Here is a 26703-nt window from a genome sequence, read left to right on the forward strand (position 1 = left end):
TAAAAATAAAAACATTTATCCTTTTAATAACGTTTATATAAATTTTCCAACAAAATTATGAAAAAAATTTTTTTGAGATGGAGTCTTGCTCTGTTGCCCAGGCTGGAGTGCAGTGGCATGATCTCGGCTCACTGCAACCTCCGCCTCCTGGGTTCAAGCAATTCTCCTATGTCAGACTCCTGAGTAGCTGGGATTACAGGTGCACGCCATAACACCTGGCTAATTTTTGTATTTTTAATAAAGTCAGGGTTTTACCATATTGGTCAGGCTGGTCTCAAATTCCTGACCTCAGGTGATCCACCTGCCTCAGCCTCCCAGAGTGTTGGGATTACAGGCGTGAGTTACCATGCCCGGTCAGTAAATTTCTTTTTAAAAAAAATTGTGTTTATTGGTTAGCTGAAATAATTCTCACTTCTGGCCTAGAAAAGTCATCTTTAATCTCAATAATACTCTGAGATTACAGCCTAGCATAGGAATGAGATAGAAAAAGTAATGGAATGAACGTATCATAAGAGGGCTTTATCTGGTTGGATTTGTGGGAAGGCCACAGATGAGTAAGATATGCAAAGAGCCCTTAAGAATCTTCAGTCTAGCAAAGCCAACCTGATAAATAGGAGTGTAGCTCCAAACACGGGATTTACAGGTACCAGTTGTACCCACACAAAAGAGAGACTAACCCAGGGATCAGGAAGACTTAACCTGAATGAAGTCATTCTTTGTATGACCTACAGGCCACACACAGTATCTAGCACATAGTAGTTTCAGAAATGGTTTGTTAGGCTGGGCACAATGGTTCACACGTATAGTCCCAGCAGTTTGGGAGGCTGAGGTGGGAGGATCACTTGGGACCAGGAATTCAAGAACAGCCTGGGCAACATAGCAGAACCCTGTCTCTACTAAAAATAAAAAATCAGCCAGGTGTGGTGTCATGCACCTGTAATCTCAGCTACTCAGGAGGCTGAAGCAGGAAGATCGCTTGAGCCCAGGAGTTCAAGGCTGCATTGAGCTATGACTGCGCCACTGCATTCCAGCATGGATATTGGAGCAAGACCCAATCTCTAAAAAAAGAAAGAAATGGTTAAACTCAACTGAGATGGCCTCGAAGATGGGGAGATGGCATCAGCAGAGGCTAGACAGGGAAGGACTTCCGGGCAGTAGAACCCTGCAAACCAACAAGTTTCTGGCCTGGAAAATGCAAGATATCTTTGGAGAACTGGGTAGCAGTCCAGTTAGGCAGGAGAGTTGGGTGCAAGATACACATCCCATATTTGGGGAGTGCCATTCCATTTGCACACTGACTTCCTGTATCTTAGACCATACTCAAGGCCTCATGTACCTGCTTGATGCCTGTCTGGGCTGTGCCTACAGAGATTGGAAGATTCTTTAAGAGAAATCTGGATTTCTGGCTTTTCTTGAAAGTTCTGGGGTTCAACCCCGGATTCACAATTTCTGTGGATGGAGCTTAGGAATCTGCAGTTTACAAACAAAGCTGGTGGTTCTGAAGCACCTTCACATTTGAGAGTTACTGCCTAGAACGATGAGGAAGACACTGAGTGTTTGGGTTTTTTTGGTTTTTGTTTTTGGTCAAGGAAGTAGCAAAGCTAGAGTTGTATTGGAGTGAGGTCCCTCTGGTGATCATGTGCGGGACTGATTGAGGGGAAAATAGATCAGTGACTCGGAGACCATATGGGAAGCTACTGTCTCCGTCAGGCAAAAGGCAATGAGGCCTGAACCAAGCAGTGAAAGTAAGAATGAAGTCAAATGCAAAACGTCCTATGGTATTCACCACCTACGACTAGCTCTCAAAATTCTTCTTTAAAACACCTTTTGAAATATATATCCTTTTGGCTGGGCACAGTGGCTCTTGCCTGCAACCCCAGCACTTTCGGAGGCTGAAGTGGAAAGATCGCTTGAGCCCAGGAATTCAAGACCAGCCTGGGCAACATAGGAACATAGGGAGACCCCATGTCTACAAAATAAAAATTAAAAATAAAAACTAAACCCTAGCCGGGCATGGTGGCACACACCTGTGGTCCCAGCTACTCAGGAGGCTGAGGTAGGAGGATGGCTTGAGCCTGGCAGGTCAAAGCTGCATGATCACACCACTGCATCCCAGCCTGGGTAACAGAGCAAAACCCTGTTTAAAAAAAAAAAAAAGCAATTAAAAATAACTATATACATATATATCCTTTTAATAATGATAGTGGAAATTTTCCGTCTATAAGGTGTAAAGCAGATTAACTGATTGGATGGCTAGATCTGAATGACAAGAGAGCAGGTTATAAAAGACAGCTGGAAATAGCTAGAAGAGAAGAACTAGAATGTTTCTAGCATGAAAAAAAGACAAATATTTAAGGTGACGGATATCCCAAGTACACTGATTTGATCTGTACAAATTATATGTACTAAATTATCACATGTACCTCAAAACTCACAACTAGTATGCGTCGATTTTTAAAAAGAGCTTATTTTTTAAAAGCCAGGAATTTCAACTCTGGAATACCAGAACAGCAATATCCCTCTTTCCTTCCCCTCTCCCTCCTCGTTCTCCTTTTCCTCCTTGTCCTTCTTATTCCAAGCACTAGAATATAAGCCTCCTTGTGGAGGCTTATATTCAACTCATGTTAGGTTGAATTACTGGTGAGCCATTCAGAAGGCAGAGAGATTAAATTTGGGTCTAAAACTATGACGAGATGGGCCGGGCACAGTGGTTCACACCTATAATCCCAGCACTTTGGGAGGCCGAGGTGGATGGATCACTTCAGGTCAGGAGTTAGAGACCAGTCTGGCCAACATGGCGAATCCCCATCTGTATTGAAAATACAAAAATCAGCTGGGCATAGTGGCAGGCACCTGTAATCCCAGCTACTTAGGAGGCTGAGGCAAGAGAATCACTTGAACCCGGGAGACGGAGGTTGCAGTGAGCTAAGATCGGGCCACTGCACTCCAGGCTGGGTGACAGAGAGAGACTTTGTCTAAAAATAAAAATAAAAAATAAAACTATGAAAAGAAATTGGGTCTAGATAATTCCTACATGAAAATAATAATTAGTCTTCTAATAATAGGTGAAATATATTCCAACAAACTGGATGCTTCTTTTTAACAACACTAGGATGAAAAGCAACTTAAACAAATAGAATGCTATAAACTGTAACATCTATGAATATCTGACATTCTGTGGAGCGAAGCTGGTATTTCAAAAGTCATATTGATTACCATGTCAAAAATGTATTTCCAGCATTCATTTTAGCCCCATGTCTCTCTTACATTTTTGAATTAATAAATTTGAATTTTAATGTTTTATCTAAAGTAGGTATCATAAACATTTGCATAGAAGTGACATTGTTGTGTACCATCGTATCAATATACATTTCTGTATATTCCACAAAGCTGTGAAGTTTAAGAGCCTCTGTATGCAAGGTTGTGAAATCCAAGAGGTATATTGTATAGAAGAGATGAAAACAGAATTCTAGGCAGGCTGACTTTGAGTCAGCTGATAGTCCCTTGCAGTATTAATTACACACTGACAGACATGTTGGTTGTTAACGGAACCAGGATAATATTTGTGTCTTAGCTCTTCCAGCAAAGCTTTGCAGGACTGGACACTGTGTCCAGTCAATGCAGGGAAGTCATTCTGTTTGGTTATGCAATGGAAAAGAACTTTTCCACACGAAGTTACCATATTTAGAGCCCTTCAGTGGGGTGGCACAATCTCTTCCTGTCAAGAATGCAATAGCTGTAGGAAGTTTCCCGCGGGTATGTTCACAGAACACTGAGCCCCTTTCCATAGTTCACAGACGTGGACAATGAGCAGATGAGGCTTTCCCCCTCTGGTCCTGAAGTAGCATCATTTCATCTGAAATGACCACAAGCAATTTTGGTTTATTTTTCATAACAGAATGAAAGACATGACCAAAAACTCCATCCCACCTCTTGCAGTGGAGGAATTTGTCATTTTCCCTGGGATCCTGTTGAATGCATGTGGCATCCTGCCTGAACCCCTCCCGCAGCTGCCATGTGACCCAGAGCTCTATCCACTTGCCCACCTAAGTGGAAAGGGCCTTCGAGGGCCATCTGTTTGCAGATGACGCAGTGCATTCCTTTTTCTCTTTCGGATGCTGGCTCCACACTCCGGGCTCCAGGAGGTGGGATCGCTGTTCACTTACCGCCCCCTAGTGGTCGCCATTTCCGAAACGGTTTGCGTTTCCGAAAGTTCTTTTTCCCTGCGTCCTCGAGAGAGATTTTTCTCTTTTAGATGTGTAGGTGTTTAGGATGGGGTTAGTAATGTGCCCAAGGAGGTTACTGTTTTCTCAAGGGTGAGACCTCGATCTCCCTCTCTTGGAGCTAGCATCCCCCTCCATCGACAGACACCACATCTGTCGTCATTTTTGTTTTCTGCAGTCATTTCTTCTTTTGGTAGCCTGGAGAAGAAAGCGCTCATCCTTGTTGATGGGACAATCAGTATAAACCAGAGGTTCTCATTTAGGGGCAATTTTGCTCGCCCTTCCCCAGGGACATTGGACAGTGTCTGGGTCTGGAGACATTCTAGTTTGTCACAAGTTGGGGTAGGCAAGGTTGCTACTGGCATTGAGTAGATGAAGGCCAGGGGGCTGCTGAACATCCTACCGTGCAGTTTCCTCACACCACAACGAAGAATTACGCGGGCCCAAAATGTCAAATGCTAAAGTTGAGAAGCCTGATATTAATCAATGTGGGCTTCTCGTTTTACTGCACCACAGGTCGGTCTCCCTCTCTTTCTCTCTCTCTCTCTCTCTCTCTCTCTGTCTTTCTCTCTCTCTCTCTCTGTCTGTCTTTCTCTCTCTCTCTCTCTCTGTCTGTCTTTCTCTCTCTCTCTCTCTCTCTCTCTCCCCCCCCCACCCTCCCCCTCCTTCCACCTATCCCTCCCTCCGTCCCTCTGCTAGCATCAGCACCATTGAATATAAAGACTGGGTCCTCTGTTAGCCAGGCACAATCGTCCCTTGGGCCAATGTGGAACATTACCTGGAAAAACCTCCTTGTACCTGCCTCACATCATTGCGAAATGTTCCCAGCCACTGTTAAAGATGAGCGTCCCCTCTCCACCACCACCACATGACAGGCAGGGGAGAGGCATGGGGGGGCAGGGGAGGGGCAGGGGAGGGACAGGGGAGGGACAGGGGAGGGGCTGGGGCTCTATACAAAACCAGAGGCTCAGACCGGCACTCGGCCCCGCACTTCCTCTGTGAGGCCCGGTGTTCAGCTCTCTGTGCTGCTGTCCTTGCTCCCGCAGCGAGCTGGAAGACTTTGTTGAAGACTTGAAGGACTCCACGGCAGCCAGCCGATTGGTTACTCTGAAAGACGTGGAAGATGGGGCTTTCCTCCTGCGTCAAGTGGGAGAGGCTGTAGCTACCCTGAAAGGTAAGCTTTGTGCTGCGCCAGGGGAGGAGTCTGAACTATCTTTCCTGGGGTGTTTAAAAATCTGCCACGTAGAGAAGGATTCATTCATATATGCAAGTATTTATTAAACACCTACATGTGCCGGGCATTGTTCTGGGCACTTGGGATATCCCAGAGCACAAACATCCCCCTCTTCCTGGTGCTGATATTATAGTGGGTGCTGTAAGATTTCACACTAAATTATTCCAGTAACACTTTCTATTTGCTAGGCTCTTACAGTGCACCAGGATGCATGTGCCAAACTCATTAAAAACACAAGGTGGGAGGATCACTTGAACCCAGGAGTTCAAGACCAGCCTGGGCAACATAGAGAGACCCCCATTTCTACAAACAAAATAGCCACGTGTGGTGGTGCATGCCTGTGGTACCAGCTACTCAGGAGGCTGAGGTGGTAGGATCTCTTGAGCCTGCAAGATCAAGGCTATGGTGAGCCATCATTGCACCACTGCACTCCAGCCTGGCAGCCTGGGTGCCAGAGTGAGACCTTGTCTCAAAAAAAAAAAAAAAAAAACCCAAAAAATAAAATAAAATAAAAATCCTGTAACCAGGCATGGTGGCTCATGCCTGCAATCCTGGCACTTTGGGAGGCCAACACAAGAGAATTGCTTGAGGCCAGGAGTTCAAGACCAGCCTAGGAAACATAACAAAACCTCATCTCTTAAAAAAAAAAAAGTTTTTTTCTGGCCAGGTGTAGTGGCTTATGCCACTTTGGGAGGCCGAGGCGGGCAGATCACCTGAGGTCAGGAATTCGAAACCAGCCTAGCTAACATAGTGAAACCCCATCTCTACTAAAAATACAAAAATTAGTTGGGTATGGTGGCGCAAACCTGTAGTCCCAGCTACTCAGGAGGCTGAGGCAAGAGAATTACTTGAACCCAAGAGGCAGAGGTTACAGTAAGCCAAGATCATGCTGCTGCACTCCAGCCTGGGTGACAGAGCGAGACTCCATCTCAAAAAAAGAAAAAAAAAATTAATTAGCTGGGCATGGTGGTGTGCAGCACCTAAATTGTCCCAGCTCTACAGGAGGCTGAGGCAGGAGGATCGCTTGAGCCCAGGCGTTTGAGGCTCCAGTGAGCTCTGATCATGCCACTGCACTCCAGCCTGGGTGACAGAGAGAGACCCCATCAATCAGTCAAATTACAAAGTAATAATAATAACCCTAATGGTCTATTGGCTTTATCCCAAATACACAGACAGGAAACAGGCCTAGAGGAGCTTTACCCTTGCCCAAGGTGACTTTCTCCAATGCTCCTCTGTGCTCTTAACCCACTGCCACCTGAAGATGTGTGAGCCGCCCTGTGGCTTGTGAACTCTGCAATTCTCTGTCCAGTATCGGAGTGCGGGATGAGGGTTGTCGTTCCGGCTTTTTCTCCTCCAATTCACCTGCTGGTTTGGCCTGCAGGAGAATTTCCAACCTTACAAAACAAGATGCGAGCCATCCTGCGCATAGAAGTGGAGGCCGTGCGGTTTCTGAAGGAGGAGCCACACAAGCTGGACAGTCTCCTGAAGCGTGTGCGCAGCATGACAGACATCCTGACCCTGCTGCGGAGGTGACCGGGCCCTTACCGTGCTGGGGGTGGCCTGCGGAGGGGTGTGCTGGGAAAGCGAGAGTGGAGGTTTGGGACTTCAGGCTTCCACCATGCTCCCAGGACATATCCAGTGTCCTGAGGAAAAGCCCCAAGTCCTTCTCACGCTTGAACTTTTATTGCAACATGGCTTGAGCTTCTAATTCTTCAACACAGGATTGTTAGGTGGAGCCCATCCTAGGGTTTAAAATTAATAGACACAATAAACATTGCTTTAAAATCATCTGAAAGGCCAGCTGTGGTGGCCACTCAGGAAGTAGAGGCGGAAGGAGCCCTTGAGCCCAGGAGTAGGAGGTTACAGCGAGCTATGACTGAGCCACTGCACTCCAGTCTAGGCAACAGAGAAAGACGCCATTTCTTAAAAAAAAAAAAAAAATCATTTGAAGGTGGGTTTTTTAAAATAATATTTTGAAGTTGAAAAATTGAAATAGTTTATTCGCCTCCTTCACTTCAGGGGCATAGATAAATTCAGTTCAAAGAAATGTAATAGAAGTAAACAAAGTCTTTCTTAAGTGACCTCCTGAAGGAGTATCTGTGAGATTGTTGGTCCTGCCTAGAAAAGAGAAACAAAGCCTTTTGAGTGGCTTGGGCCAGGCTCCCTTACTAAAGGTAAACCTGCTCATCAAAGAGGTCACAGTGGAGTAAAGACCAAAAGAAATTCAGGACTTTCACTGAAAAGAAAATTTCAGGCCGGGCACGGTGGCTCAAGCCTGTAATCCCAGCACTTTGGGAGGCCGAGACGGACGGAACTTGAGGTCAGGAGATCGAGACCATCCTGGCTAACATGGCGAAACCCAGTCTCTACTAAAAAAATACAAAAAAAAAAAAACTAGCTGGGTGAGGTGGCGGGCGCCTGTAGTCCCAGCTACTCGGGAGGCTAAGGCAGGAGAATGGTGTAAACCTGGGAGGCGGAGCTTGCAGTCAGTGAGCTAAGATCTGGCCACTGCACTCCAGCCTGGGCAACAGAGCGAGACTCCATCTCAAAAAAAAAAAAAGAAAGAAAATTCCAATACTCCACACTCACTGAAAACACATATGCATGCAAAATTTGTGTTGCCAAAAGCACCTTCACTGGCCAGGCACAGTGGCTCACGCCTGTAATCCCCGCACTTTGGGAGCCTAGGTGGGTGGATCACTTGAGGTCAGGAGTTCGAGACCAGCCTGGCCAACATAGTGAATTCCCGTAGGAATTATAGGCAGTGGCGTGCCTGTAATCCCACCTACTTGGGAGGCTGAGGGAGGAGAATTACTTGAACTCAGGAGGTGGAGGCTACAGTGAGCCGAGGTTGTACCACCGCACTCCAGCTTGGGAGACAGAGCATGAAGTCACCTTCATGGAGATGATTATTGAAAATGGGAACGATCACTGGTTGCAGTGGTGCGTGCTTGTAATCCCAGCTACTCAGGAGGCTGAGGCGGGAGATCCCTTGAGCCCAGGAGCTCAAGGCTGCAGTGAGCTATGATCACACCACTGCACTCCAGCCTGGGTGACAGAGCAAGACCCCATCTCTACAAAAAATTATTTTAAAAATGAGCCAGGAAGGATGGTGTGCACCTGTAGTCCCAGCTACTTAGGAGGCTGAGGCCGGAGGATCTCTTGAGCCTAAGAGTTTGACGCTGCAGTGGGCTATGATTGAGTCACTGCACTCCAGCCTGGGCAACAGAGAGAGGCCCTGTCTCTTAAAAGAAAAGAAAAGAAAATGGAAGAGATGGTTAAGGCAGAATGATAGGGAAAGGAGAGAACAAATCCTTGGGGATCTTTAAGAATCTAAGGGATTGGGGTAAAAAAAAAGTAAACAGCAAAAGAAAGAGCAGTGAGTAGCAGAAGAGTTATAGAATGCAATGGTTTTGTTCAAATGAAAAAAAGTAATATAATACAAAGGGGATGAGGGCCTAATTAAAAATTAGAGGTCAAGTACCATGTTTGACATTGTCTCACACATAACTTTACAATCTTAATGTTAGTCCTAACAACAGGCCCTGAGGAAGTCATTAGCATCACCATCGTCATCTCCATCTTCATCATTACATTTTATGCAAAAGTACCTGAGGCTTAAAGAGGCGAAGTTCTCAACGTTATATACAACATGAAATAACTGATATTCAAACACAGATCTGACACCAGACACCCTTTTCCACTATATCATGTGTGAGGTGGGGAGGGATATATAGCTTCAAATGACTCCAAACACCAGAGGAAGTTGAGGAGTAAACACGACTGTTAGATTTGGAGTCACTTTGTACCTTGTGGCAAGACTTGGCTGAATCCAGGTAGGGAAGCCAGTGAGCAACAGGCTGAGATACAGAAGAGCAAACAGAAGGAATTAGAGTGAGGGCTGCCCTCCCAAGATGCTTGGCAGTGAAAGCAGGAGGGAATAAGCAAACTTTTGGCTTAGAACTAAGCGTATTTGAGGGCTGCATAGGCCAGAATCAGGTGGTGGAGGAGTTAAGAGAGGCTGATGTTAGACTCATGGCTCATTTTCTTCTACCCACCCCCAAACAATGATGGAGTGGCAAGGGTCTGAGTACAACAGCACCAGCAGAAAGAGATATTTCCATACAGGTCCCTAAGCAGCTACTCTGAGCTTTGGGATGTGTGACTCTCACCTGGCTTTGGGATGACATAGCTTGCAAGTATGCCACCATGAGAAAGTGGCATGAGGGTTAATGCTGCTGTGCATGGTTTCTCCTAGACATGTCACTGACGGGCTCCTGAAAGGCACGGACGCAGCCCAAGCCGCACAGTACATGGCTATGGAAAAGGCCACGGCCGCAGAAGTCCTGAAGAGCCACGAGGAGGCAGCCCACACCTCCAGCCAGCCCTTCCACAGCACAGGTGCCCCTGGCGATGCGAAGTCAGAAGTGGTGCCTTTGTCCGGCATGACGGTTCACCACGCACAGAGCTCCCCTGTGGCCATCCAGCCCTCGCAGCACTCCGTGGCCCTGCTGAACCCTGCTCAGAACTTGCCTCACGTGGCCAGCTCCCCCGCCGTCCCCCAGGAAGTAAGCCCCACCCTGCAGACATTGCAGGCTCCGCAGTCCCCACAGACACCCATGAATGGGTCTGCCATGCAGAGCTTGTTCATTGAAGAAATCCACAGTGTGAGTGCCAAGAACAGGGCAGTGTCTATCGAGGTAGAGTCCTATTTCCATTTCTCATAACCCCATAAAGGAGTCTGATACATGGGCCTTTCCCTCAAAGCATTTATAGGCCGGATGATGACATAATTGTGTATGGATCAGAAACAGAGTTTTGGAAGTGGAAGTGGGATTCAGTGGCCAGGTGAAGAGATAGGTCATCTGGTTTCAGAGAAGGATGAGACATCTAGCCTGTAGGAAGGTGAGGCAGTGGTGTGCTGGTAAATGTTTAACAACCAGCTCTCTGGTACTGGCTGTGGTGGGGGGTAGGCGGGGGGGCTACTCTATGTGTGGCATTTGCCAATTTCCATGGTGTAAATATCGCAACCATGGCTGATTTCAAGTTACGACATGACACCACTGCTGCTGAAGTTGGGAAGAGATGTGACAATCAGCTATCTGGGCCAGGACAGCTTCAAGCACTCCATTGCGGTAAAGGCAGCCTGAGGAGGGTCTGCAACTCATGTAGACGATAAGTGGAACCTGGTTAGCAGGGGAGGGTGGTGAGGACATTCTAGGATACTAACATGCTGGATCAAAGTCTGGGACCATGACTAAGCCTGTCTAAGTGGAACAAGAACGAGGACTAAGACTGGGGAAATGGGCTGGAAACTGACTTGAGAGCTTGAAAACCAGTCCATGATGTTTGGAGTTTATTTGGAAGGTGTCAGAGAAATGCTGCAGCTTGAATCCATGATTTTTTTTAAATGGCATCTTCTGGAAATTAATCTAGAAACAACATACAGAATTGATTGAGGTGGTGGGTCTAGAATTAAGAGAGCTGGATGAGAAGTTACTGTAGTCATCTAAGAATGAACGGTAGAGCAGTCAGAATGAAAAGAGAAAACTAGGTCTTAAGATCAAATGACATGAGGCCATGTGTGGTGGCTCATGCCTGTAATACCAGCACTTTGGGAGGCTGAGGCGGGTGGATCACTGGAACATGAGTTCAAGACTAGCCTGGGCAACATGGCAAAATCCCAACTCTACCAAAAAAAAATATACAAAAATTAGCTGGGCGTGGTGGCACGTGCCTGTAGCCCCAGCTACTCAGGGGGTTGAGGTGGGTGGATCACCTAGGTCCAGGGAGGTCAAGGCTTCAGCGAGCCAAGATCCCATCACTGCACTATAGCCTGGGTGACACAGCGAGACCCTGTTTTAAAAACCATGAGATCAAATGACATATTACATTTTGAAATATTCTTTTTATCAAGGGCTGGTATCAATGCTCCAATAACACATTTGGCTTTTCTACTTACCTTTTTCTTCTTGCCACGTAACTTTTCCTCCACTCATTTGCTTTATCCCCAGCAACCTTGTCCTAACCCTCCTGCCTCTACTGAAAATCACCAGTGGAGAGCTCAGGTTGGGTGTATCAAGACGACCTGGCAAAACTGCCACAGCCGCAGTCACAGCCTCCAGGCCTCTGAACACTAGGTGGTTTCTGTCTGTCCCAAGGGCCCTGGCTTGCCCCTAATCAGAGCCAGCTATTTAAAAAATGCATATCACAAGGGTACGGAAATGTGATTGACGGAGTGTGATTCTATTCCCAGTACCTAGTAGGGCAGGGGAGGAAGAGACATTGGCAGACCTGTCACTTAAGATGTCTTGCCACTTTAAACATCTCAACATTTAAAGGATGTCAGTATGATGGCACTCTTATTTAACAAATCTCTATTGAGGACCCAGTGGGCATAGTGATCATTGTGATGTGTGTGTTTTACACTTTGACGGGAGATATGAGTCATCTCTGAAAATGCCCTGATCCACAGGTATGGAGGCCTGGGTTTTTCTGCCAGATCTGCCACTGACAAATGGGGTGAGCATTATTCATTCAACAGAGATTACCGAGCCCGCTATGTGCCAGGCCCTCGTAGGCTCGGGGGAAAGCCAGTGAACAGAAGAGACAAACTCTCTGCCCTCAAGAAACTTACCTACTTGTAGCAGGAGACAGAAAAAACGTATATGCCAGGTGGTAATCAATGCTAGGAAGAAAAAATAAAAGAGGGTTAGAATGGTGGAGGTGGTGGTTATTATTTATATGTAATAAAACTTGGGCAAATTCTTCATCTCACTGGACCTCAAAGTTCCCATATGTTGATTCAATGATCTTTGCCAATTCTTAGGTTATGGGGTTCCACTAATCTTGGTGTGAATTTCCACCTGGGCCTCTTGGAATTATTAATGTGCTAGTTCAAAAATCGCAGGAAAATGTTCTTTTAAAAAGTGTACAGATGTTTTAAAATGCATTTTATGTGTAACTCTCTGTTGTAGAACTTAAAGGAGCTTATGGGTCATCTAAATAATACCTCCTCCCTCATTTTATAAGACAACGCGACCCAGAGGGCATATAGCAATTCCTTGATAGAAGTGGTTCTAAGACACAGGATTTTTGTTCTTAGTGTTGTGGGTTTTGATCGTTTGCTTGGACATCTCTTCTATAATGAAAACTCAATTTAAAAAAAATTTTAGGCTGGGCATGGCGGCTCATGCCTGTAATCCCAGCACTTGGGATTATAGACTCATGTCTCACTCAAGGCAGAAGGATTCCTTGAGGCAAATTGTTTAAGACTAGCCTGGGCAACATAACAGACCCCATCACTATTTTAAAAAAAAGAAAAAAAATTAGCCAGGTGTGGTGGCTCACATGTGTAATCCTAGTTACTCAGGAGGCTGAGGCAAGAGGATTGCTTAAGCCCGGATGTTGGAGGCTGCAGTGAGCTATAATGACGCCACTGCACCGCAGGTTGGATGACAGATTGAGACCCTGCCTCTAAAAAAATAAATCTTGGTAGTAGAAGAAATACTTTTAAAAGCATGTTATTTTAAGTTCAGGGGTAGAAGTGCAGGTTTGTTACATAAGTAAACATGTCATGCGGGTTCGTTGTGCAGATTATTTCATCACCCAGGTCTTAAGCCCAGTACCCATTAGTTATTTTTCCTGATCCTCTCCCTCCTCCCACCCTCCACCCTCTGAAAGGCCCCAGTGTGTGTTGTTCTCCTCTATGTGTCCATGTAACTTTCTTTACCTGCTATATTCCTCCAGAAAGCAGAAAAGAAATGGGAGGAAAAAAGGCAAAATCTGGACCACTATAACGGGAAAGAGTTTGAGAAGCTCCTAGAAGAAGCTCAAGCCAATATCATGAAGTCAATACCAAATCTGGAGATGCCGCCAGCTGCAGGCCCACTGCCAAGGGGAGATGCCCCAGTGGACAAGCTGGAACTTTCAGGTAAGGTCCGGTCCCACAGCAGGAACATATGGAGGTACATGGCCTTGGGTAAATATGGTGCCATCCACAACAGGACATACTCATCAACAGAACCAATGTCTCAGTTCTTACAAATCTTATAAAATGTAAAACCTGGAAGAGCAAATCCTCTGGTGTTCCTTAGATCTTTAATAGTATCTCTTTTTTTCCTTTCTTTTTTTTTTTTTTTTTTTTGAAATGGGGTCTTGTTCTGCCACCCAGGCTGGAGTGTAGTGGTATGATCATAGCTCACTATAACGTCCAACTACTGGGCTCAAGCAATCTTCCCACCTCAGCCTCCCAAGAAGTAGCTAGGGCTATAGATGTGCACACCACTGCATGTGTCTAATTTTTTTTTTATTTTTTGAGAGACAGGTTTCTCACTGTGTTGCCTTGGCTGGTCTCGAACTTCTGGCCCCAAGTGATCCTCCTGCCTCAGCTTCCAGAGTAGCTAGAATTACAGGCTTGAGCCACACTTGATTTCACTACTACTGTTTTACCCTAGCCATAGAGAAGCTGAGTTCTGTGTTAGGATTCTAGAATAATGGCCAATAAAGGAAAATTTAAATTCCTAGTATTTGCGTTTTCTATGCATTTGTGATACTGCACCGCACGAGCTGGGAAAATATTAGGCCTGTATTTAAGACCAGAGCTTTTTGTATGCTTACAGAAAGAAAATGGTAGCTTTTATGAGCTACCAGGGGATATTAGATCATAAGGCAAAATTGCATTTTTTAATCAAAATTATTAGAATATATATTTAACCAACTCAACTATGGAAGTTAAATGCCAACCTGTCAATAATAATGTAACTTCTGGGAATCTCAACCTATTAAATATTCCATCATTTACAAACCATGCGTCTTATTCTGATCTTAAAATTATGGACCCAGATGTTATTTTACTTGCAGCCTAATGTCTCCTCAGTGTCACATTCCACAGTGCCTTATCCAGCAACTAAAATTAATTTGGAAAGGAATCCCCATCTTGACTTGCATGTCAAGAAACATTAAAGTGGATTCCATTTATAACCACTATAGAGTCATCCCTTGGTATCCACGGGAGATTGGTTCCAGGACTCCCATCGGATACCAAAATCTGAGGATGTTCCAGTTCCTGGTATAAAATGGCATGGTATTTGCATGTAACCTACTCACATCCTCCCATATACTTTGTGGGGCCAGCACACCTCAGCTGTGTGACTCCACTGCCTGCCTCCACGTACTTTCAGTCATCCCTACGTTACTTATGATACCCAATACAATGTCTACACGTTACTTCATTTGTGTGGATTCAACATAGTACTTGGCGCAAGGCAAATTCAAGTTTTATTTTTTGGGATGTGGAGGGAATTTTTTTAATACATATTTTCCATCTGCAGCTGGTTGAATCCACAGATGTGGAACCCATGGATGCAAAGGACCACCTGCACCTGTCTCCTCCCCAGTTTTCATCCAGTTCATCCCCTAAAGCTCCACTCACTGCAGCCCTCCCCCTCCGTCTGTGCTAAGAGGCTTTTCTTATGCCTTTCCCCACCTGCCAGTTGTGTCAGGTCTGTCTAGGGTCCTGGGCGGGGCAGCTCTTCTCACACAAAGGTGACTTTCCTCCCACAGTTCCCATGGAGAATTTCTGATGGAGAAAATGCCCTAGCTCATCACACTTTTTTTTTTCCTTTTTCTTTTGAGACTGAGTCTCACTCTGTCACCCAGGCTGGAGTTCAGTGGCATGATCTTGGCTCCCTGCAACCTCTGCCTTCTAGGTTCAAGCAATTCTCCTCCCTCAGCCTCCCAAATAGCTAGCAGGACAGGCACCCACCACCACACCTAGCTAATTTTTGTATTTTTAGTAGAGACGGGTTTCACCATGTTGGCCAGGCTGGTCTCGAACTCCTGACCTCAGGTGATCCACCCACCTCGGTCTCCCAAAGTGCTGGGATTACAGGCCTGAGCCACCGGCCAGCTCATCACGTTTTTATCTTGCCTAATTCTGCTCTCTCTGCTGCATTATTAATTTTGTCATAGAATCCTCTGATGTTTCATACAGGTCTCATAACTGTTCCTTCTCATGACTGAACAACAAAAACATATTACATTTTGTTCACTTACCTCATTTTGGCTCTTGATTCTATCCAATTTTTTTAATTTGCATAAATCACTTTTAAAATTACTCCCCAAGGTATTTTGACTTAGTTCAAATGTTCTTGTTAATTCTTTTTCAATGCATCTCTGACTTGGTCTCAGAAACAGTCCAGTGATGGACAGGCTACCAGAAATGTGTGAAGGTAGCATCCGTGACCTGTAAACATTAGTTTCTGCCATTTTAATTTATTTGTCATGGAATTATCATTTTTAATGTATTTTTATTTATTAATGAGGCAAACTTCTAAGTGTAGAGTTTTAAATACCATTTGTATTTCCCCTTGTGTGAATTTTCTGACTATTTGGATAATGGAGGAATATGGATAATGATCGAAAATTGATAAAGGCCGGCATGGTGGCTCATGTCTGTAATCCCAGTGCTTTTGGAGGCCAACGCGGGAGGAATCACTTGAAGTCAGGACTTTAAGAGCAGCCTGGGCAACATAGTGAGACCCTATCTCTACAAAAATTTAAAAAGCAGCTGGGCGTGGTGGCGCACACCTGCAGTTCCAGCTACTCTGGGCTGACGCAGGAAGATTGCTGGAGCCCAGGAGTTTGAGGCTGAGGTGAGCCGTGATGGCACCACTACACTTCTGCCTAAGTGAAAGAACAATACCCCATCTCAAAAATAAAACAAAAAAGGCTGGGTGCAGTGGCTCACACCTGTAATCCCAACACTTTGGGAGGCTGAGGCACACAGATTGCTTAATCCCAGGAGTTCAAGACTAGCCTATGCAACATGCAAAACCCTATCTCTACAAAAAAATAAATAAAGAAAAAAATAAAGAAAATTAGCCAGGTGTTGTGGTGCACACCTGTAATGCCAGCTACTAGGGAGGCTGAGGTGGGAGGATCACCTGAGCCCAGAAGGTCAAGGCCTCAGTGAGCCTTGATCACACCACTGCATTCCAGAGTGGGTGACAGTGAGACCTTATCTAAAACATAAAAAAATTTAAAAAATTGTGTTTAATTAAAAAAATCAAATCTACTTCCTCTCCAACTTTGTTCTCATTTGCATCCCATTTTTTCTCTGGCCCTCCCTAGGCCAGATTCTACTGTGACATTGACCTTCAGCAGAAAACCCTCTTGCTGATGCTATTTTTTCAGACTGAGGGATGAAGGCTTTGGAGGCCAAGCAGGGGGCTATGGATTTGCCTTTGGGCTCCAATTTTTTTTTAATCTATCCAAGTACTACTCAGCTTTTTTACATAACAAGAATATTATTTAATAATATTAATAATAGGTAGTACTTTACATAGCATTTACATTAAGCCAAGCTCAGTATGTAAGTCATTCAATCCTAATGACACCCCAAAGGAAAGTTTATTATAATACCCATTTAACAGATGAGAAAACTGAGACTGAGAGAGGTTTAGTAACTTGTGCAGGGTCTTTTTGGGATTTAAATCCAGTTGCTCTTTAGGGTCTATACACTTAATCCTTGCTCTATGGAGAGAACAGAAAATTTTTAAATCAGATTGCATTGAGTTTGTAGCAATATACCAGACTTTCTGGATGTTTTCTTGCAAAAAGATTATTCTTGCAATGGTGCACTGTTTTCCAGAAGATTCTCCAAATTCAGAACAGGACTTGGAAAAGCTGGGGGGAAAGTCGCCCCCTCCTCCTCCCCCACCTCCTCGTCGAAGCTACCTGCCAGGATCGGGACTCACCACCACGAGGTCAGGCGATGTGGTCTACACCGGCAGAAAGGAGAACATCACCGCTAAGGTCTGATAGGCTAAGCCCTGGTAAACTGGCCTCTGGGTTCAGATGATACCCTTAGACAAGGTTCTGTCTGTTAGAACATAAAAAGTAGTGAGGCAGAGAATTAGTGACTCGACCACACAAGATCCCCAGGAAGCACCACAGGTGGGACAGTGGCAGCCAGTATGATTGGACTAGACCCAGACCATGAGTTTCATCCTTATTTGACTTTTAGCTGCAACAATATGAAACGCAACTCACAAGCTATTTCGTATGTGGGCATCATAAAATTGAAAATGAGGGTAGGAGGGGGAAACAAAGATTATCTTCCAAAGGTAACTGAGGTGAGCTGACACTGTTGTGGGAGTCTATACAGAAAGATGTTCAATGAGCTTTAGATTCCACTTAACTAGCGAAGTGTTAGCTTTTATGTTAAATGTAAAACACAATTTCCAAAGAGATGGAGTATGGGGGGGTCCTTTCATGAGGACTGTATTAGTCTGTTCTCAGGGTGCTGAAAAACACATGCCTGAGGCTGGGTAATTTACAAAGGAAAGAGGTTTAATAGACTCACAGTTCCATGTGGCTGGGGAGGCCTCACGATTATGGCAGAAGATGAAGGAAGAGCAAAGGGACTTCTTACATGGCGGCAGGCAAGAAAGAGATTGTGCAGGGGAACTCCCATTTATAAAACCATCAGATCTCGTGAGACTCACTCACCACCACGAGAACAGCATGGGAAAGACCTGCCCCCATGATTCAATTACCTCCCACCTGATCCCTCCAGTGGCACATGGGAATTATGGGAGCTATGATTCAAGATGAGATTTGGGTGGGGTCACAGCCAAACCATATCAAAGACACTGAATGTTGAGGAGTTCCAATTATATTATCATTATTTAATCCATTCATCAAAATGACAACTTATGCAAACACAAACCCAAACTAAATGCAATGGGATAAAATAACCTTTCAGCTATTTTCTCAGCTAAGATCTAGGAAGCCAGTGTTATAGGCAGTGAGGGACCATCTGTCCCTTTTTCGCTAGCACTTAGGAGATGTTAAGCCACTATCCATGGTTTCAATCTCCCACAGGCAAGCAGTGAAGATGCTGGACCGAGTCCACAGACCAGAGCCACAAAATGTCCAGCAGAGGAGCCTGCTTCAGCCTGGACCCCATCCCCACCCCCCGTCACTACCTCCTCCTCAAAGGATGAGGAGGAAGAAGAAGAAGAAGGAGAAAAAATAATGGCAGAACTCCAGGTATGTGGGTGCGGTGAATGACATTGGCTCCTTGCCTCCTGCCTGGGTCTCTCCAGCCATGGTACTTACAGATTCGTTAGCGAGAGGGCCAGGAAAGCGCATGGACCGGGACCATAGAAGCTGTGTCTTCTGGCCTTGGCCTTTGCTTTCCCAAGACGGTGCTGAACAAGGCTCTCAGGGTGCCTATGTGATGTGCAAGGAATGACTGTTTCACAAAACAACTCACGCTTTCCTAACTCTGGCTGGTAGGATTGACTCTCCTTTCTTTCCATCTTAAGAGACTGCTTCATTTCAAAAGCAAGTAAGATAAGGATTAGAAATACCAGCCATTGTCCTGTCTTGATAAGGACAGACTGAAGCACACGTTAGGTGGGTTCCCGTTCCTTGGCTTTACCACTTAGAACCACTGACCTTGGATTGTGGACTCAAGGCCAATGACTGGCTTCCTGTGGTCCATACCAAGTCCCTGTTCAATATCAATGTCATCTTTTCAGATATTATGAAAAGCTGAATTATTTTGTTTTCCATTTTCCTTGGTCTATTTGAGAAATGATACTGTATTAGTTTTAGATATTTATTTTTTAACTATGACATAGTCCACTCATAGGATGAAGGATGGGGTGCCAAGGCTGTGCCCAAAACTGATCCCACATTCCCATCATGGACGTGATTCTACCTCAGGTCTATATCCTGAGAACTTGTCTCATCAGAGACATGTACACAATTCCTAGAACAAACTTTGTGTAGAATATTTCATTTGCCTCATGCTTCTTATAGGATTTTTCTGTCAATCAGATAGTTGGAACACCAGCACCTTGAGGCTCAAAACCATGTTAGCTTCTTACCAGTGTACCAATGGCTTTGTGCCAACCCATAAATTTTCATTTTTTCTTTGGAGTAGGAAGAACTTTCAATCCACATTATTTTCACTGCACTTGTTCTACTCTGGTTTCCATGGTAATAACTGCCAAAATTGAGCTGCCTGGATTTTGCAGGGAAAACAGAACTGCTGGTTGAATTGTCACATTCGTGAGCCCTTTCACGCTTCACTAAAACTCACAGACTAGCCTGGGACATCCCCACAACCAATCAGGCTATTTGCAGGTTTTTAGAAGGCTTGGATAATTGTTTTCATAGGAACCACAGATTTATAAAGCTGGTATCTTTCAGGCTTGTGGGTAATTTTTTACACCTCTGTAAGAGAAATACTAAATATGTTGCAGCCACTTATAGCCCGCCACTGAGGGACACTTTTCTCCATTGAAGTCTAAATATTTGATGCCCTTTTTGACTACTTTACAGACATTGGCATATCTGGCTTCATGCCATATTCTTGGTGGTTAGATAATAAGAGTGGTGGCCAGGCGTGGTGGCTCACACCTGTAGTCCCAGCACTTTGGGAGGCCGAGGTGGGCAGATCACCTGAGGTCAGGAGTTCGAAACCAACCTGGCCAACATGACGAAACCCCATCTCTACTAAAAAATACAAAAATTAGCTGGGCATCGTGGCAGGTGCCTGTAATCCCAGCTACTCAGGAGGCTGAGACAGGAGAATCACTTGAATCCGGGAGGTGGAGGTTGCAGTGAGCCAAGATCATACCACTGCACTCCAGCCTGGGTGACAAGAGTGAAACTCTGTCTCAAAAAAAAAAAAAAAAAAAAAAGTGGTGAATGAAGTACTCTAACCTTAACTCAACCAAACCCTGTTAGCCCTCTGGCTGGGATAGAAACCCAGCCTGCTAAATCAGCAACTCGGTCAATGGCCTGTGGCCATAATGCTTCTCTTATTTCTGCACCTTCTCAAGGCAGGACAAGGAGCAGCTGTGGCCCCTTCTAAGGACAATTGTGCAACCACTTTCTGTGCTCCACATCTCCAGGCATCAGAAGAAAAACAGGCTCTGAAATCGAGGGCCAATAGCTCAAAAGGAGATGGCAGTTGGCATTTGTAAGCAGCACTCTGAGTAAGCGGATAAACCAAACACATCCAGGGCATGCTAGGACTGGTGTGACTAAGGAACAGCAAGGAGGCCAGGTGCAGCAGAGACAGGGGAGCAAACAGTCTGGAAAAAAAGGCCAGAGAAAGTCCCTCATCAGCCACCTTGAGATTTTAGGAGCAGTGATGGAATGTTGACTGAAGGAGGACGTGTATTCTTCTTTCTGCCGGCAGAGATATCTCCAAATGACCACATTTGACATAAAGAAAACACTAGGCAATTATTTAGGCTGATTCATTTAAATACGTGGTCTTTCGCCAGGCACAGTGGCTCACACTTGCAATCCCAGCATTTTGGGAGGCTGAGATGGGCAGATCGCTTGAGGTCAGCAGTTTGAGACCAGCCTGGCCAACATGGTGAAACCCCGTCTCTACTAACAAAACTACAAAAAATCAGCCAGGCATGGTGGCGGGTGCCTGTCATCCCAGCTACCTGGGAGGCTGAGGCAGGAGAATTGCTTGAACCCAGGAAGCAGAGGTTGCAGTGAGCTGAGATCTCACCACTGCACTCCAGCCTGGGCGACGGGGCGAGACTCTGCCTCAAATAAATAAACAAACAAATAAATAAAAATAGTTTTTAATCCTAGCTGCACATTAGAATTATTTTGGGAGTTTAAAAAACAAAATTCCTACAGCTCAGAGATTCTGATTTGTGTGTTCTCTGAGTGGGGTCTCAAGAGTATTTGAGAACAACAGTATTTTTTTTTTAACCTGGGTGGTATATAGCCTGGTTGAGAACCACTGATGTCCATAAGTTTGGGTCCCTGAGTTAACAGTCTCTCCTCTCATGATCAGGACATTGCCCACATGTCGGCTTCGTTTTTAGCCCTGTAGACACCATCTATGTCTGTACTTTCTCCCTTTGTCTGAGAACTGGCCTCCCTGACTTAAATTCACAAGAGCCAACTGTTGGCTCTTACAGTTTTCAGACACAAATCTCCAGGGTGCAGGCAGCTCCTAGGCCACTCGGAATGACATCATTGCTTAAAAGCATCACTTTATTCTCAATGAGCCTCAGAACGCCCTGGAGCGCGGTAGTACGTATTTCAGAGAAGGATTGCTTAGAGTACTTTTATTCTAAGACTTCAAGGTTTAAAATGTCTTCTGAGCTTTTGCTGTATAATTTCAATAAAGCTCATTAAAAAACGAGGAGGAAGAAAAAAGAAAGATAGTTTTTTGTTTTAATTTATTTACATATTGAGCATTTTTTAAAGGTGAAAGCAAGAAGCCCTCTTAAGTACCAATTTAGGTTCACCCCAGATAGGCAGAAAAGGGAGTAGTGTCTATTTTATCTTGGCATTCCCCAAGAAAGGAAGGCAGCCTTTGCCCCAGGCTCAGCCTCCAAGCCAGCTTTGTCAACATGAGAGAACGTGGGGAGCAGGATTTCAGGGTGCTGCCTCCCTGGCCTAAACCTGCCTGCAGGAGCCGGGCTGGGGTCCCCAAGCGTCCGGTTGTTCCTGCCTGTTTCCGTCCGTTCTCCTCAGTACCCTTGGATCCCTGTTAACCTCAGTATTTTAATTCCTTAGGCATTCCAGAAGTGTTCCTTTATGGACGTAAATTCAAACAGTCATGCCGAGCCATCCCGGGCTGACAGTCACGTTAAAGACACTAGGTCGGGCGCCACGGTGCCACCCAAGGAGAAGAAGGTAACGTGGCAACTGCACATTTGCCACACGGTTGGGAGTCCTTCCTTCCTTGCTCTGACACTAACACGGCTCTTGTACTCGACCTTTGTCCCCTCTGTCTTTTTTCTCTCTCTTTTTTTTTTTTTTTTAACTAATGGAGACACAGGTATAGGTTAAAATCAGAGATATCTTGCTCAGGTTTTCAGAGCAAACACTGTGTTCCAGCCCACAGCACACAATAGTCTATGCAGAATTTAGACACTATCTTCCCAAACTAAAGAGTATACACCTGTCAGTACTTTCTAGAACAACTCTAGAAAGAAATATATAGAGACAGCAACCAAGTATTTAGTAGTTTTTCTAATTTGTAACATCCTTTGGGCAAAAAAGAAAAACAACTATCTATGTTTAAAAAAAAAATTAGGTAAAAACCAGCCGGGTGCAGTGGCTCACACCTGTAATCCCAGCACTTTGGGAGGCCGAGGCGGGTGGATCACCTGAGGTCAGGAGTTCGAGACCAACCTGGCCAACATGGTGAAACCCCATCTCTACTTAAAATACAAAAAATTAGCTGAGTGTAGAGGTGGTCACCTCTACACTCAGCTACTCGGGAGGCTGAGGCAGGAGAATCGCTTGAACCCTGGAGGCGGAGGTTGTAGTGAGCTGAGATCACACCACTGCACTCTAGCCTTGGCAACAAGAGCAAAACTCTATCTCAAAAAAAAAAAAAAGTAAAAACCTTTGATTTGGGGAAGAAAATGCATGGTAGAAAGTATCTACCACCACACACAGGTGTAACTTCATGGAAACATACAAATGTGTATTTGCACAAACGTCCAAGGAGCCAAATAGAATTTTTGCTAAGTATTATCCATTTATAAAGTATACCTTCCCAGATAGTAAGTTCAGTATAGTTTTAGCGTTAAAATATATGTGTGACGCCAAAAAAAAGAATCCAGGCTCTGAAACAAAGTCTGCTGTCATTGTATAAGTACTCTAGGGAAACGACCATGGCCTGAATGTTTGAAATGCAACTTTAAGTTGCACCTAGAGCATCTATGATTTTTAGATATAGAGACATCCTACTTGAATTAAGCCTGCATCTAAACTTCAGGATAAAAAGCTTGCAATGACCAATTCAAGGCCTAACATTTTTCTCCAGGGACTTATCTTTCAGAATTCAAAGATTCTAGCTTTCCTTAAACAAAGTCAAACTAATCAGATGCAAGATAGCCCGATAGCTACTACAGATAGGTACCTCGGTCCATGTATGACAGCTCAAGGAGGTAGATGTTGTATCACAAAACTGAAAGGCTATTCTAACACAACAGTTCAAGAGACACAGTTTTGGGCTCCCAGCTCCCAGCCCACCTTGCCAAGGAGGCCAACCCACTTCTCCTTGCCTCATAGCCACGATGGCGCCCTTGTGTAAACTCTCTGCCACATAAACTGATATGTGACACTGTTAATAGGGGGAAGAGAATCTCACTATATACCAAGGGGGGTTACTGTTGATAAATGTTTCTCATGAAGAAAACCTAGCCTGGCCTGGTGGCTCACACCTGTAATCCCAGCACTTTGGGAGACCAAGACGGGAGAATCACTTGAGGCCAGGAATTATCCAGGGTGCTTACTCTGGATAATTAATCTTAGCAGATTAACCTACTTCAGAATGACCATGAGTATCAGACTTCTCTTATCCCCAATTTTGGGTCCTTATTAACCTCTTCCAGGGCTGAGTGTTTATCCTTCCATAAATCAGATGTTTTCTTAAGCATTTTTTTATCCTGTCATCACTGAAACTCCAGCCTAGTTCTTCACTTGTATGCAATTTTCCTGTAACCCTGTCTCTCATTTTGGTTTATTGTCCATATGCCTATTGAATGCTTTTCCAATTGTCTTCATAATCCAAATCTCAGGGCCTATAAATACATATTAAAGAGGCATAATTACCTTTCACGCAGAGTCTTGACTAAGACTAAGAAATCATCGTGAGTTTACGTGACAATTACGACCAAGCTCATGCACTTGCTTTGATACATTAATTCATTTTTTTGTGGCCCAGTGATAAAAAATATAGGTCGTGTGAAAACCAAACTTCACATTTCTATCCTAGTGACTTTCCATTGGAGCATTTGTGCTACTACTCAATTTTAAAATACATATATTATGGGGGGGGTGTGTGGTTGAAATTTATTTATTTATTTTTGAGACCGAGTCTCGCTCTGTCACCCAGGCTGGAGCGCAATGGTGCAATCTCAGCTCACTGCAACCTCCGCCTCCCGAGTTCAAGCGATTCTCCTGCCTCAGCCTCCTGAGTAGCTGGAATTACAGGGGCGTGCCACCATGCCTGGCTAATTTTTGTATTTTTAGTAGAGACAGGGTTTCACCATGTTGATCAGGCTGATCTCAAACTCCTGACCTCATGATCCACCCACCTCCACCTCCCAAAGTGCTGAGATTACAGGCGTGAGCCACCACACCTGGCCTGAAATGTTTAATGATGGGAATGGCACGGGCCATGACCAACCAGAACAGACGCCAGCCCTAACCCCCAGTAAATAGACCCCGAGAACATCTGCCACATATGTGTCTTTAGATCACATTCCAACTCCATCTGCGATTCAGGGTCAAGTTCTCATTCGGGTCCTGGCATGATACGCTGACTCCATATCTGGAGTTGTAACCTTAGGCTGAAACCTTATTTTTTTTTTTATTTACACGTATATATTTTTTGAGATGGAGACTTGCTCTGTCGCCCTGAAGGCTGGAGGGCAGTGGCATGATCTCAGCTCATTGCAACTTCTGCCTCCCAGGTTCCAGCGATTCTCCTGCCTCAGCCTCCCGAGTAGCTGATATTACAGGTGCCCGCCACCATGCCCAGCTAATTTTTGTATTTTCAGTAGCGATGCAGTTTCACCATGATGACCAGGTTGGTCTCGAATTTCTGACCTCAAGCGATCCACCCACCTGGGCCTCCCAAAGTGCTGGGATTACAGGCGTGAGCCACTGCACACAGCCTATTTTTACTTTTTATTTTTGTGTGTATGTGATGGAGTCTTTGCTGTGTTGCCCAGGCTGTTCTCGAACTCCTGGACTCAAGCAATCCTCCTGCCTCAGCCTCCCGAGTAGCTGGCATTACAGGAAGCTCAATTATTTTTCTTCTTTAAAACCTTTTACTTGACATAGTCATTGTTTCATATTTTAAATTTAAAAGCCCACAAAAGAAGCCCTGTGGTTCCACTGCAGCAGCCGAATCACTGCACTCATTTGGGGGCTTCCTGGGGAGCAAGCAGAAGTAAAACAGGAGGTATTTGGTGGCTCGTGTACCCTGTACTTCGCGCAATATTTCCGTGTGATTAATTCTGACTGCGTTGTTTGTGTGTCATTCCTTGGGTGTGTATGAACAGTCTTTCCATTCTTAACCAAGGTCATAGGGTTGCTCTGGGTTGACTTTGGCTGGGCCCGGGTGTTCGTGCTTTGTGTTGTCATTGCTTTAACCGTAGCCTTCATGGGAATTGTGCTCCATCCTGCTGTAATGAACCACCTCAGCAAGAAGAAAGGGCAGCAGTGCCTCGGAACCGACAAGGCATCACTAGTGTTAGTGTTATGTCAGGGCCTGAGGCTACTGATACACCCTGGGAAAGGCCAGGCCTCCAGGTGAAGCGCTTTGAATACCTGGGTCCTCACCACTGGATCCTTCAATCCTGAATCTTGGTGGGACCCTAAGACATGTATCTTCACTCTACACTGGGAAATACAGAGAATGAAAGCTGAGTCGTGATGTCACCATCACCAATTTAACCTCAAATATCTGCTTTGTGAATGTTTAGGTTATATTGTGACAGCATGATGGCTATGAATTGAGGTTATATTGTACCAGCATGATCACTCTGAATTTGGATTTGATCATCTTGGCTATGAGGCATGTGAAGGTGATTCTGACACTTTGACACCTACAGTATAAACCGCATTTCCATTTGTCATTTGATCAGGAGAAAATAATGTTTTTTCATCCCAAAATGCCAAACCCAACCAAGGCAGATGTCTTTATAGGACAATCTCCATAATAGAAGCAGAGAGAGGACTGAAATAACAAGCTGTAAGGGAAACTAAAATTCCCCTGGGCTGGCTCCTAAGTTTATAGGCAAGAAAACTGAGGCCAAAGAAGTAAAGTGATTTATCTAAAGTAACACAGTTTAGTGGCAGATCTGGATTAGAATCAAAACTTTTCTGTCAGCCCACACATTGTGCTTTTCACAATTCTTCAGGTTTTCGATTCTGCTAGGCTCACAATCTGATGTTGAAAAGAGGACATGTTAGTAATGACTCTGTCCCTTTATTCTCTTCACTACTCCCCCACAAAATTTTAAATTCTTGAAATCTTTTGCTAATTGAGATTTTCATCTTGTGCAAACACAGGGCATTTTTGGCAGTTGGAGAACAAAGCAATCCAAGGTAAACAGCTCTAGGCTTTGGATTGGTGTGTAACAATTATGCGTGGCCCGCATGTCTTAGAAATGTAATTAAAGGAACGGTTTAGTTATAGTCCACTTTTGGGGGCAATGTGGT

General features: G+C 44.8%; 1 protein-coding gene across 50 annotated transcripts in view; it reads left to right on the top strand.

Moving 5' to 3' along the window:
* KIAA1217 overlaps positions 1-26703 on the top strand; it is an 839292-nt gene that overhangs the window by 807527 nt on the left and 5062 nt on the right. For 11 of the 50 annotated variants that reach the window (XM_077945978.1, XM_077945980.1, XM_001099259.5 and 8 more), the window contains 7 exons: positions 5270-5397; positions 6839-6986; positions 9716-10157; positions 13207-13390; positions 17111-17274; positions 18346-18513; positions 22033-22152. In XM_077945978.1, coding sequence (XP_077802104.1) covers positions 5270-5397; positions 6839-6986; positions 9716-10157; positions 13207-13390; positions 17111-17274; positions 18346-18513; positions 22033-22152 — 1354 coding nt within the window. Of the gene's footprint in view, positions 1-5269; positions 5398-6838; positions 6987-9715; positions 10158-13206; positions 13391-17110; positions 17275-18345; positions 18514-22032; positions 22153-26553; positions 26590-26703 lie in introns of all 50 variants that reach the window. The other 39 variants (XM_077945965.1, XM_077945968.1, XM_077945981.1 and 36 more) reach the window with 9 other exon arrangements.

This window comes from Macaca mulatta, chromosome 9, assembly GCF_049350105.2.
Source record: "Macaca mulatta isolate MMU2019108-1 chromosome 9, T2T-MMU8v2.0, whole genome shotgun sequence".
Taxonomy (NCBI): domain Eukaryota; kingdom Metazoa; phylum Chordata; class Mammalia; order Primates; family Cercopithecidae; genus Macaca; species Macaca mulatta.